Source organism: Lissotriton vulgaris, chromosome 1_2 (genome assembly GCF_964263255.1).
Source record: "Lissotriton vulgaris chromosome 1_2, aLisVul1.2, whole genome shotgun sequence".
Taxonomy (NCBI): Eukaryota; Metazoa; Chordata; class Amphibia; order Caudata; family Salamandridae; genus Lissotriton; species Lissotriton vulgaris.
Genome location: NC_141686.1, coordinates 296,792,428 through 296,806,542, shown reverse-complemented (window position 1 = coordinate 296,806,542; position 14,115 = coordinate 296,792,428). Strand labels below are relative to the sequence as shown.

The 14,115-nt window shown below is 49.3% G+C and overlaps 1 protein-coding gene across 2 annotated transcripts in view; it reads left to right on the top strand.

The window, feature by feature from the left end:
* TCIRG1 (T cell immune regulator 1, ATPase H+ transporting V0 subunit a3) overlaps positions 1 to 14,115 on the top strand; it is a 151,071-nt gene that overhangs the window by 65,401 nt on the left and 71,555 nt on the right. For both annotated transcript variants that reach the window (XM_086953278.1, XM_086953279.1), the window contains exon 14: positions 11,987 to 12,105. In XM_086953278.1, the coding sequence (XP_086809404.1) occupies positions 11,987 to 12,105 (119 nt within the window). The remainder of the gene's footprint in view (positions 1 to 11,986; positions 12,106 to 14,115) is intronic.

The following is a 14,115-nucleotide window of genomic DNA, read 5'->3' as shown; positions in this document are numbered from 1 at the left end:
CATTGCTCTTGACATTATTTTTATTTATGTTTTTTTTAACATAAATAAATGGCATTGTCATTTACAATGCCACTAGCTTTCTCTCGCAAATGACACACACAAACACACCCCCCCACACAGAGCCCCCCACACACAGCTACACAGAGCCCCCCACACACACAGCCACACAGAGCCCCCCACACACACAGCCACACAAAGCTTCCTACACACACAGCCACACAGAGCCCTCCACACACGCCCACACAGCACAAGCAGGCAACAGGGGCACACGGAGGCACAAGCAGGCAACAGGGGCACACAGAGGCACAAGCAGGCAACAGGGGCATACTGAGGCACAAGCAGGCAACAGGGGCACACGCAACAGGGGCACGAAAACGGAGGCACAAGCAGGCAACAGGGGCACGAAAACGGAGGCACAAGCAGGCAACAGGGGCACGAAAACGGAGGCACAAGCAGGCAACAGGGGCACCCAGAGGCACAAGCAGGCAACAGGGGCACACAGAGGCACAAGCAGGCAACAGGGGCACAAGCAGGCAACAGGGGCACGAAAACAGGCACAATCAGGCAACAGGGGCACGAAAACTGAGGCACAAGCAGGCAACAGGGGCACACGGAGGCACAAGCAGGCAACAGGGGCACACGGAGGCACAAGCAGGCAACAGGGGCACACAGAGGCACAAGCAGGCAACAGGGGCACACGCATCAGGGGCACGAAAACGGAGGCACAAGCAGGCAACAGGGGCACGAAAACGGAGGCACAAGCAGGCAACAGGGGCACGAAAACGGAGGCACAAGCAGGCAACAGGGGCACGAAAACGGAGGCACAAGCAGGCAACAGGGGCACCCAGAGGCACAAGCAGGCAATAGGGGCACACAGAGGCACAAGCAGGCAATAGGGGCACACAGAGGCACAAGCAGGCAACAGGGGCACAAGCAGGCAACAGGGGCACGAAAACAGGCACAATCAGGCAACAGGGGCACGAAAACTGAGGCACAAGCAGGCAACAGGGGCACACAGGGGCACAAGCAGGCAACAGGGGCACACAGAGGCACAAGCAGGCAACAGGGGCACACGGAGGCACAAGCAGGCAACAGGGGCACACGGAGGCACAAGCAGGCAACAGGGGCACGAAAACTGAGGCACAAGCAGGCAACAGGGGCACGAAAACTGAGGCACCAGCAGGCAACAGGGGCACACGGAGGCACCAGCAGGCAACAGGGGCACACGGAGGCACAAGCAGGCAACAGGGGCACACGGAGGCACAAGCAGGCAACAGGGGCACACGGAGGCACAAGCAGGCAACAGGGGCACACGGAGGCACAAGCAGGCAACAGGGGCACACGGAGGCACAAGCAGGCAACAGGGGCACACGGAGGCACAAGCAGGCAACAGGGGCACACGGAGGCACAAGCAGGCAACAGGGGCACACGGAGGCACAAGCGGGTTGGGGTTGGAATCTTCACAAGAGGCTCCCAGAGAATATTCAGAGGTTGACAGTTCTAGTTAAAAAAAAAAAGCCCTCTTCTCATAAAATCATATCCTATGACCCATTAACTGACATCTCTCTTTTTAAGTAACTTCTAAATATCAAAGTGTTTAGAAGATGTTACTGGAATTAAAATCAAAATCAAAGAGGAAGGCTTGTCTCCACAGATATACAACATTAAAACATAGGGGACAAGTCATCAAGAAAACAGACTACTGCATGTCCCTGGTGTAATTTATGAACATACTAAAAGATGTCCAACCTGAGCAAGGCAGGATGACAGAAGCCTGGGTTACTTCTGATCACAAAGTTGACCAGCACATCCATTTCCAGTAAGGGTGGCTTTGAAATTGCTCTACAATGCTTACAAATGTTTCTGAAAAAACAGTGACACCCGTTAGGGAAGCCCTAACCGCGAGAGCCAGATCGCCGGAGCTGCGCCTCGGGGGTACCACACGGCCCGACAAAGCTAGGCCTGAAGATCTGACCCAGGAGCCCGGCGGTGCAGCTGAGTGCAGCTGAATCTCCTTCACTCGCTCTCTCGCCCCCTTGTTCCTCCCACTCCACCCACGGATTGTTCGTGTTTGGCTCGCCCCCACTCTGTGTGTCCTTATGTCCAGCTGTTCAGAGAAGCCCAGCTGAGGGCCTCTAGGACGTCAAGGGGTTGAACACTCGAGTTGTAATTCTTTGATTACCCCCCGTCGGTCTGGCTCCTGTGTAAGGCGCTTTGCTTCTCCTGTAGGTCTGGGAGGACACGTGTGAGACTCTGCCCCAGCTCTTCTAGCCTGGTCTGACCCGAAGGAAGCCCGGAGCCCAGGGATGCCTGGAAGACCCCCCTCCCGCTCTTGTCGGTCTGGCTCCTGTGTACGGCGCTTTGTTTCTCCTGTAGCTCTGGGAGCAGAAGTGCGAGACTCTGCCCCAGCTTCCAGAGAAAAGAAAGGCAAGCTCTCCCCCTGATCAGCACTGGTGCCATTTCTAAATGTAACACAAACAGCAACCCGAGCAGAGCGGTCCAAGCACTGGAGGACACCACAAACCCTCTGAGTGAACGCTGCACCCAGCACTCCCCATGGCCCACTGCCCACTCCCCTACGCATGGGAGACGCTGCGTGCATTCCACGTGTTCTTTTCGGCCAAGTCATAAAAAAAAAAATCAGTCTCAATATTGTGACGCATGCCCCCGTTACGAGTGCTCGCTTAATTCAGATGGGGCCAGTAACAGCAGGTCCCGGGTCCATTGGGTTTTTCGGATCGCTGTCATTATATGCAGAGATTTCCACTGCTAGAAGCAGCCGGTGGAAGCTTTTTCTTTGATGGGGGGGAGGCTGGAAGGGGGGAGGGGGCCAGAGATGAGATTCGTTGTAGAATAGTCTTCAAACAAACGGGGCTGAATAGTTCAGGGTGACTACTCCGAAATGCACACGCGTCTGACAGTTCTGCAGCATGTCCCTCCCCCAGAACCACCTCTTACTGACAACTTCGATATTAAGACTACCTTGTACTGACAGACCTTTAGTATACACTGGCCCTACCTTACTGGTCCTCTCCTATTACCCATATACCTTTCGCTCACCTTCCGCACCCGACGCTTGAGCAGTGCCTCCGCTGCAAACACTCGCTCCCCAACAGCCGAGAGCTCCATGTCCGTCCCGTTCCCTACACCCGTCAGTGGCCCAGGCAGCCCATAATACTCTCGTGACGTAACTGTCGTTGCCAGCGCCGTTGCTAAGGACTGAGCTCCGTGGAATATTCCGCTGCACCTCCATTGGCTGCAACGCCAGTACCGCCCCTCCCCTGTCCCAGAGTGTTGCTACGTGACCTGCACAGGAGAAACGGCACTGCGGGAACAGGGCGGCCCAGGCAGCTGTAGGGGGGCGGGAACGGGAGCCGAGGCAGCGGTAGGGGGCGGGAACAGGGCCGGGGAGACACGGAGAGCGGGAGAGGGGGTGGGAACCGGCAAACATTTCGCTCACCTTCCGCACCCGACGCTTGAGCAGTGACTCCGCTGCAAACACTCGCTCCCCAACAGCCGAGAGCTCCATGTCCGTCCCGTTCCCTACAGTGCCGGCAATGCCGGACCAGACTCGGGGGCGTTCCCGGCGTCGCGTGACGTCGGCAAAAGCCAAAGAATGTCGGGAACGCCCCCGTGTCTGGTCCGGCATTGACGGACAGGCCCCTCGTCCAATGGCAAGGCTCCATTTACGGAGCCAGCCAATGAATGAGGAGGGCCGACCCAAAGCACACTACAATTCTCATCAGGTTTTCGCCTGCGCGAAAAAGCTGCGCAGAAAGCGCAGCTTTCGCCAGGCAAAACCTAAAAAGGGTCCCTTTGTTGAAAAGTGTATGCATAGTTTGTTACCGGTCATTGTCTGATGAGGAGTGGGCACCGCTAACTGTAGTTTATGGCCAAACAGCTCTGGAAAATGCGTGGATGAGAATAAGGGAATACCATAGGATAAAGTGAACTTCAATAATGTGCTGATGTGAGAAATAAGCGAAGAAATAACTCCTTTAAAAAAACACTAAAAGCCCTGGTAGGACCAACACGTGGTTGACAGCTGCATTTCCCTGCCAAATACTAATAAAGAGCGAGCCAGGTAATTGGATTCCTAGTCAAACCCCATAAGTAAACATTAACACTGTGTGTTTAGCAATCACAAGTAGTTATTTCTTTCTCATGAGAGTTCTTTAAAGAAAATCGCAGAGGACACAGTATTTGTCACGCACAGAGCTGAAAATGCGTTGTTATGAAAGAGTAACACCAGGCAGGCGCAGGAAAGATAGCAACAACAAAAAAATTAAATAAAAAAAACATAGGAGCGGTTTAATCCGGGCAACTCATACAGAGAGAAACAAAAGCCTGTTCGCCTGGGCAGAGACGATAAAGTCCAAAGCAAGGGCTTATGTGTGTGTAGGTTCAATGAAACAAGCGCCTTGAGAAGTTGGGAAATGTGTGTTCAGCTCTAGTTGGAGTCACCCACCCCACTGCAAACAACTCTGGAGGGCCGGGGGAGGGCTGCTGTCTGTCTGTGAGGAGAGAGGTCACATGACAAGAGCCAGAGACACAAAGGCCCGTCCGAGACTCCAAGGAGGGAGGGAGCGGGGCTGGCAAAGGTGCAGGCAGAGGGCACGCTTCTCTCTGCCGCCTGCCTGAGAGTTATGAACACCGCAGCACGTGACCAGCTAGCTCCATATTTGAATATATATCTTCAGCACCAGACAGGTGTCTGAGGGGAATAATTCACCTGTAGAAATAAAACGTAAGGGGGAGCGGGCAAGATGGCTGGGAACTCCGTGCGTTTCTGAATTTACTTCCGTTGCACTGAGGGGCATTTTGTGAGGCAGAAGGGAAAAGATGTAAGTGTTCACCGAAAGTAGAAATGTGGCACTTAAGTAGGAAGACTGCCTTTATAAACATGGAGGGGAGTTTTTAGCAAACTCAGAGATGCCTACTCGCCTCCGTCCGAAACAAAAGACGTGGCAAAGAGAAACTAAACCAGTGGCCACCCAATTCAGTGCAGTTTGAGTAACTTGAGGGGAAAAGGCGCTATTTTATTAAAAAGCAGTCCCCACAGCAAGTTCTGTCTAACACTCCAGGAGCACACTGCACAAAGCCTGTGTCTCTAAAGTAGGGTTCGCACCCCTCACTGACAGCGTCCAGCGCCGTGTCCGTCAAGCTCCAGACCCGGTGACCACCCCCTCCCCCAGCCCCGTTCCTTCCTTACCTTCAGCCGTCATCGGATGACCCGCTTCCGATGTGTTGGCAAAACCAAACTCCAAGCTGGCGAGTGAGTGTTTACAGGTGGCTGCAGAATGTGCGGAGCCGGGGCATAACGTGGACACAATAATCTACCGCCACAACCTGTCTCCACATTCAAACACTCCGAGCAGCGGGCGGCGCGCAAATCCTGGCACTGGACTCCCGGGAATGGAGCCAGGACGACGCAGCTGGCTGACCGGGGCCTCCCCGCCCCCTGCTCTTCCCAAACCAAGAGTGCCCCCCGCAATGCTGTTCAAGGGCAGCTCCACGGGCATTTGGCAAATCCTCGCACTCTGTGTGGGGCTTGTGCAAGATTTATAGCTATTTGTCTGCTAAAACTTTCTTTTTATTTTCTTGCCAACAACGTGTCTGTCGCTCTTGTAAGTTGAGGTGGGTTTGGTGCGGAAATAGTTTTTTCAACTTTACACGAGAAATAAATCCCGAATATAGCCTTTCCCTTTACACGTGAAACAGACGGGGTTATTTTAAGGGAACGCATGTACAGCGAGATTTTATCTCCCTTTGGATTCTGTTTAATTATTACATGTCTTTCATTAGCACTGTATGCGGAGGAAATATATTTTTTGGGGGGGGGGCGGCGAGATGCTGAATGGCATGCGTGGCCTGCAGAATCGTTTATTTTGTTGAACACGAAAAATGTGCCTCCTCTGTCTCTTAAATTAAATATGTATCATCTACTTCAGAGCTTTGTTGGGGCCATGCCCCAGAGTGTTGCTACGTGACCTGCACAGGAGAAACGGCACTGCGGGAACAGGGCGGCCCAGGCAGCTGTAGGGGGGCGGGAACGGGAGCCGAGGCAGCGGTAGGGGGCGGGAACAGGGCCGGGGAGACACGGAGAGCGGGAGAGGGGGTGGGAACCGGCAAACATTTCGCTCACCTTCCGCACCCGACGCTTGAGCAGTTCTCCGCTGCAAACCCTCGCTCCCCAACAGCCGAGAGCTCCATGTCCGTCCCGTTCCCTACAGTGCCGGCAATGCCGGACCAGACACGGGGGCGTTCCCGGCGTCGCGTGACGTCGGCAAAAGCCAAAGAATGTCGGGAACGCCCCCGTGTCTGGTCCGGCATTGACGGACAGGCCCCTCGTCCAATGGCAAGGCTCCGTTTACGGAGCCAGCCAATCAATGACGAGGGCCGAACCAAAGCCACACTACTGTTCTCATCAGGTTTTCGCCTGCGCGAAAAAGCTGCGCAGAAAGCGCAGCTTTCGCCAGGCAAAACCTAAAAAGGAGGCATTTGCAGATCAAAGTGAACGGTTGGGTATATAGGTCCTGAATTGTTCGGTTATCGTTTCTGGGCCCAGCTTGTAGTATGCTTTAACAGCCATAAAGATTGCTTTACACGGAGGTCTTTTGTTGACTGGTTATAACCAACGTAAAGCCTTCAGAATGGGAGCGACAACTCATTCTGTTTTAGCCCTACGAGCAGTCTTGCAACCCAATTCTAAAATCTCTTCAGCAGAGTTATAGCAGTTGTCGCGACCGCAAGTACTGAGCTTTTTGTGGCTTTTTAGGCAGCATGGAAATCATTTAACTATTCTTTTTCAATACTGGCCACTTTATCCCAATACTTTATCAGTCTGTGTCTCCAGGTACAGGTTATTGTCTATTCTGACCATCAGATTCTTGGGGTGCCCTGCTGATCTGGGGGTGTCACCCAAGTCAACCGGCCACCAGTTTAGGGTTTTGAAATTAATTGTTTGTCAAAGCGCAAGAGTTCAGTCTTTGCCCCATTCAATTTCAGGGCGTTTGTGCCCATCCGGTTCATCTCAGTGACAAACAGTTGTATAAATCTGATACAATTTGGACTTCATCGACCACTGAAACTACAATTTGGGTGTCATCTGCGTAGGACGTAAGGGAGACCCCGAAGCTTTGGATGAGAGGTGTTAGAGGGGAGATTTAAATGTTAAACAGGGTGGGACTTAGGATGGACCGCTGTGGGGCACCATACAGCAGCAGTTTTTCTTTAGAAGCACAAAATGCTGTTCTGACTGATTGGGACCCTTGAGGCAGAAATGATATTAACCAATCCGGAGCTTTTCCTTGCACTCGTGTAGTCTTTAATCTCCAAGATCAGACCATGTGGGAAACCATGTTAAATGCTGCAATAAGTTACAACAGGATCCGCGCTGCTCTGCCTCCTGCACCCTATAGCATCCTTATGTTGTCTACGACTGATAGCAGTGCAGTTTCTGTGCAGTGCTTAGGTCTGAAACATACTTCTGTTGTATCAAATGTTAATAGTCTCTAAATGCTGCTTCAGTTGTTTGTCCATTTCTTTTTCTAAAATTTTAGCAATAAAAGGTCATCTTGAAATTGTTCTGGAATTAGATGATACACTAAGCTCGAGAGTAGGTTTCTTTAAGATTGGCCGGATCTGAGCCTTTTTTCATTGCTTAGGGCAGACTGCAGACTCGGTGGATAAATGCATAGCTTGGTGATGACGGAAGACAGAATATCTGTTGTTACTTGGTAATGCTGGGCAGGGCAGGGGTCTAATGGGAAGCCTGGCTTAATTGTTTTGATAGAGATACTCACTGCCTCTTCTCTTATGGGCTCATAATCCATTAGTAGTGCAAACTGGGGCTGCTGGGGATACACTGGCACCTCCTCTACCTTTCCTTCCTCCGAGAAATGTTTCCTGATATTAATAATTTTGTCGTGGAAAAAAGACGTAATGTAGTCGAACAGTTCAGCAGAGGCCTCCAACTCAGTATTACATGGACAGGGAAGCAAAGATCTTCTAGATCTTTTACTATTTTGACTACTTATTGGTCTGAATTGTAAACTTCTAAGTTTCATTTTGCATCATGCTCCTTTTTAGCTTCTCTTCACAGTTTGTTATACATTTTTAATTCTGCTTTATTATATCTTCTTGCATCTCCTTCCCCATAATTTAGACGCTATATATATTTCCACTTTTTACAGCTCTTTTGAGTTTTGTAATTCCCCAGAATACCAAGAAAAGAGAGGCTGGTTTTGACTGGGGTAACACTCTAAAGCTTTTGATACTCTATCAAGTTCTTTACATTTTGAATTACCTCTTTATCGGGTTTCCAGCCTAGACCTGGAAGCTCTATCAGCGCTTTTGTAAGCTCCGTTTGTGTGATCTTAGACCATGATGGCCCCAAGAAATGGTGACGCTTAGATTTCCCTCTTCTAGAGTGGAGGCAGTGATTTAGTTGAAGTACCACATGATGATCTGACCATATGAACTTAATAGGTTTTGCAGCTTTTAGTACGTGACGTGTGGAGACCAATCATAGGACCTTTATCATGTGTGGGTGAACCTATTTGTTGTTCTAGGTTTTTGGGAAGTCCTGTCATGATAGAAGTCCTCGGTGTCACTGTTTCCCATATTGTCCCACCAGATGCTAAAATCTCCTGAAAAGCTAACCTTATTAGAATGCGGTAAATATGGCATAATGGCCTCTGCCAAGATTGTTCTAAAATTAGCGCAGTAGGTCGGGGGTCGATGTAACAACCGGCATGTGGTGCAGGATTTCTCAGGGTCTTTATTTTTTTTTTAAAATATGGTTTCTGTTTACTTAGAGTTTAGAGGTTCACCTTTCTTTAATTTGTAGAGAGGACATAAAATTATAGCCACACCTCCTCCTCCTCCCATATTCTCCATCTTGGCAGATGACATTGCATCCTTTGGGGATTGTGCCAAGAACACCTGGCCCTGCACTATCATTTAACCAGGTCTCTGTGAGACATAATAGGTCTCAATTTTTAAAATCTAGATTGAGCGCCCGTTTCCTCCGCATGTTTCAAAAGACTGACAGTTTAGTAACCTCCCTTAGTGTGGTGTAAGTTGCAGCTTTTTTACCCTTGCCTTGCTGACTCTTTCCTCCCAAAATATATTCTGTGCTCTCTGAATCCACTTTAGAGCCCTTCCTTGGTAGAGATCATCCCTCCTGTGTGTACATTATATGAGTGTACGCACGGGCAGCACTTCCGGGACGCCGACGGGAACAGATTGGCTTGCCTTTGGCGCGCCATTGTTGCAGCGGAAGCTCCTGAACAGTGGAGTGGTGCGCGGCACTTCAAGAACTAGACTACCGTAGTCCCTTCTTCCAAGATGGTGGCAGCAGGATATTTAAAAGAGAACGTGGACTTAAAAAATGTAAAGTCAATTTATACCTAAATATGAAAAGTGCAAGTACAATTTTACTAGATATCATTCAAAAACCTCCCCTTTGCTAAAACTGTGTTAGAATTAAATGAATCTGGTGTAAGTAGAGTAGAGGAAGAACAGAAGAGGTATTTAAGTTCCACATGGATATGTAATACAGTGAGAAGAGTAGGGCTAAGATGAATGAATGCATTCAATTACCTCTGGGTGTAAACACAGAAGCGCAAGAAGGTAAGTCAGATAAACGAGACACTTCAATAGCTAGGGGATAAAATACAGTGGAGCTACAAGGCCTATAAATTTGTCCTGGGTGAGCCTTATACCTTTTGGGTGTACGTACAGAAAATTAGGGAAAAGTGAGTTATAAGTAATGTTTAAATGTCCGATGGATGTAAACCCAGTGAAGGGCATAGCGGTGAGAGGCATTGAAATCGCTCTGATGTGAAAACGCCAGAGCGAAAAAAGAAAGAAGAGAAATGGATGACCAAGACCCTTAAGTAACTCCAGAATATATAGTGACGTCACGGACTATGATGCAACCAGAGTAGGGGTGAATTGATGGTTTACATCAGTTATACCACTATTGAGCCATCTCGCTCCTTCCTTTCCCGGCCAAAGTCATCGAGAAAGCTGTAAACAACCAGCTCGCCGCTTTCCTCGAAGCCAACAAATCCCTCGTCTCCTCACAGTCTGGCTTCCGAGCAAAACACAGCACTGAGACCGCCCTCATCGCAGCAACAGACGACATTCGAACTCTACTGGACAATGGAGACACAGTCGCCCTCATCCTCCTCGACCTCTCTGCAGCCTTCGACACAGTCTGCCACAGCACCCTTTTACAACGCCTTAGAAACATCGGAATACAAGGAAAAGCACTTGAATGGATCACCTCGTTCCTCACCGGAAGAACGCAGAGAGTCCGCCTTCCACCATTCAAGTCCGAGGCCACTGAAGTCATCTGTGGCGTACCACAAGGATCCTCACTCAGTCCCACCCTCTTCAACGTATACATGAGCCCCCTCGCGGCCATCGCCCGCCAACACAACCTCAACATCATCTCCTACGCGGATGACACTCAACTGATCCTTTCACTCACCAATGACCCCAGCACCGCCAAAACTAACCTACACGAAGGAATGAAAGAAGTTGCCGAATGGATGAAACATAGCAGTCTGAAACTGAACTCAGATAAAACAGAAGTCCTCATCTTAGGTTCATCCCCCTCTGCTTGGGACGACTCTTGGTGGCCGGAAGCCCTTGGAAAAGCACCCATCCCGACAGACCACGCACGGAACCTAGGCGTTATCCTGGATTCTTCACTTTCAATGAGCAGACAAGTCAGCGCCGTCTCCTCATCCTGCTTCAACATTCTTCGCATGCTCAAAAAAACATTTCGCTGGATCCCCACCGAAACCAGAAAAACAGTCACCCATGCTCTGGTCACGAGCCGACTGGACTACGGTAACACCCTCTACGCAGGTACTACCGCTAAACTCCAGAAAAAACTCCAACGAATCCAAAACGCCTCAGCCAGGATCATATTAGACATCCCGCGCAACGAACACATCTCTGGTCACCTGAAAAACCTCCACTGGCTACCCGTCAATAAGAGGATCACTTTCCGACTTCTAACCCACGCACACAAAGCACTCTACGAAATCGGACCAGAATGCCTCAACTCACGACTGTCCTTCTACTCCCCCTCCCGCCAACTACGATCTTCCAACCAAGCCCTCGCCACTGTACCTCGCATCAACAAGACCACCATGGGAGGTAGATCCTTCTCTTACCTGGCAGCTAAAACCTGGCACTCACTTCCCACCCACCTTCGCCTTACTCAGAACCACCTAGCATTCAGAAAGCAACTTAAAACATGGATATTTGACAAGTAATCCTCCTCCCCTCCCTAAGCGCCTTGAGACCCTCTGGGTAGGTAGTGCGCTATATAAATTCTATGACTTGACTTGACTTATAATGTGTACTAGAAACCATACAATTTGTAATTAACTCTGATAACTTTACAGACTTTGTAACCATCTATCTAAGGTTGGATAAATGGAGAGTTTTCTATAGCACAAAAAGGCTATGCTTTGCTATCAGAGCGCTCTATATAATAAACAAAGACAAACAAATATACATTTAGTGGAGCTAAGAGGGAGGCATTTAAATATATCTGCAGTGACTCCAGTACCTCCAGGTTGTGCATAAAGATGAGCAGGAAAAGGCTTACCTGAGGGGTAGAATTACTTTGGCGGGTGAGTAAGTTCAACCAGAGGCGCAGTTCATGGGATAAGGCTTGTCTGAGGAAGCTGAAGGTAATGTAATGAGGCTGTTTGAAGAAAGTGCATTGAAAGTGCTGTCGATTGGTGGGGATGAAAGAAGCCAGGGACAGAGAAGGAGTAACCGGGTTTTAAGACCAAAACCAAAGTGGGAGACAGAGAAGGGGCTATCAGATCTGCATCAGCAAGGGTTGGGTCTTAGGGGAGGGATCTCCTGTCCCCCCCCATATGTGTCAATCAGCCCTGGTAGTGCAGGGTGCTGCAAGCTGTATCCTGCTGACTCGCCTTCTCCTTCTTTCCAGCTCTGGAGCCTGGCTTCGAATAAACTCAACTTCCTGAACTCCTTCAAGATGAAGATGTCGGTGATATTCGGGATAACTCACATGACCTTCGGGGTCATCCTCAGCATTTTCAACTTCACGTGAGTGAACCTTGTATTTGTGGTCCATGAACTTCAGCAATGTTAGTTTGCCCTTGTACTTGGGTTTTATAGTAATTCAAAGTGCTGCCCCGCGGTGGTGGGACATGTGAACTACAGCTGCGCACTGCACCGTCCGCTAGCGTCAAAAAGTGAGAATGCAGCTACATAATTGGAGAAGACTGAAGTACATAGTGTTTGCATAACCTCTCCAAGTGATTATTGATGGCCGCAATATATGAGCCTCGTGCTTGTTAAAGATTGAAGAGGCTGTATTGGGCTTTGCTCAAGGACCTCTTTACCTAGGGCAATTCTGGCATCCGCAGAGCTCAAACCCCCCTTGAGTTCTCTTGCCTTGGCGGTATGGTGAGTACCTACCTTCTTGAAACAAGGAGGAGCATTTATTGATGCCAGGGTTCTGAGAGAACTTTGCCGCAGTGAACTTATAATGATTTTTTAAAAGAACGTGGGAGAAAAAACATGCTAAAAGTAAAACATGGGTGAAAAAACAAACAAATCTGCAAAACCCTCTTTTAGTTGTAGAATTCTTCTTCAAAACCCTTATTATTTTATGTTTAGAAAAGTTAGGCAGCTGGTCAAGTTGTGCACAGTCCTAGACTCCACAAAGTGCAAATGCTAACAACTGTTTTCAGCTCTTCTGGCATAGTTTAGGTCATTCACATCTTGTGAAAGTCTCAGTTGTTCAGTGAGGAGTGGAATCCCTGGGGCAGTCCATTATTCCTGCATGTACAGAGTGCATTTTAAGTGCACGTTTCCTAAAATGCTGCTGTTTGTGTTATTTTGCGCTTGCGTAAAGTGCATAAGGAGCAAACTGTTTGATTTATGGGGATCGGAATCTGCGGGTTGGAAGCTTGCCCCCCCCTTCTAGGGACTAGAAAAATATGTTTTAGTGTGAAAAAGAAATGATGGCTGATGTCTGATGTCAAGGTATTTTGATTTAAAAAAAAAAATGTAATGTTGCAATTATTTTCTTTGTGGACAGTTCATGCAATTTCAAAACATCTCATTTGGAGTGAATACTCTTTATTTGAGTGCCTACGATTAAATAACTGAAACGAAAAAACTAGAACATTTTAGGTGCTTTGTGAATCCTGTGACAAAAAGGGAGCAGGGATTTCAGAGCAAATGCTGGTTTCCTGGTTTAGTAATTCCAGCACACTCATTTATGTCGCTGCATCTTTACTTGCCAAGGCCTCTGCTCAATGGTGCTGTAGTAAACAGAGAAAATTAACCAGCTGGTAAAGGTGTGGCGCCTGTAAAGATAGTGGGGCCTGACCCCGTGTGGAGAAAGGAAGGGACAGGCTAGGAGGCGATTAGGCCATCAGGCAGAAAAATCCACTACAAAGGAAAGTTGTTACAGAGAAATACTTCAGGGTGCTTAAAATAAAAGCTACAAAGTCTTTGGCGATTGGGACTCTGTGTTCAGCCACCGGCTCTTCTACCAGCTAGAGCCGACCTGTGCTCCCAGCAGGGCCGGAGAGTCCTCCACTCAGAGCCCTAGTGGTGTCTGCTGGCTACTTCTGCCCTCGTAGCTGATGCAAACTCAGCCTTTAGAACTGACTTCATGAATGTCACGGCACACCAAGTTTCCTTCCCTGGTGGTGCGTCCTGTTCCTTCTCCCACCGCGCCAGCCAGGACCTCAAGCTCCGCTCGGTCTTCAGTGTTGATGGACTCACACACGGGGTTGCTGGTGCCCAGGCTTGGCTGAACTGCTCTGTCTTCAGTGTTGATACTCTCGCAGATGGGGTTGCAGGTGCCAAGGCTTGGCTGCACCGCTCTGTCTAAAGTGTGGCTGGACTCGCACATGGGGTTGCAGGTGCCAAGGCTTGGCTGACCCGCTCTGTCTTCAGTGTTGATGGACTCACACACAGGGTTGCAGGTGCCAAGGCTTGGATGAGCTGTGAGCTGCAGCCGCATTCTTCGACCCTTGGCTTGTGGCAGCTGACATTAGGAGCCGTGTTATTGCGGCTCTGAACCTGGCACAGAGTCCT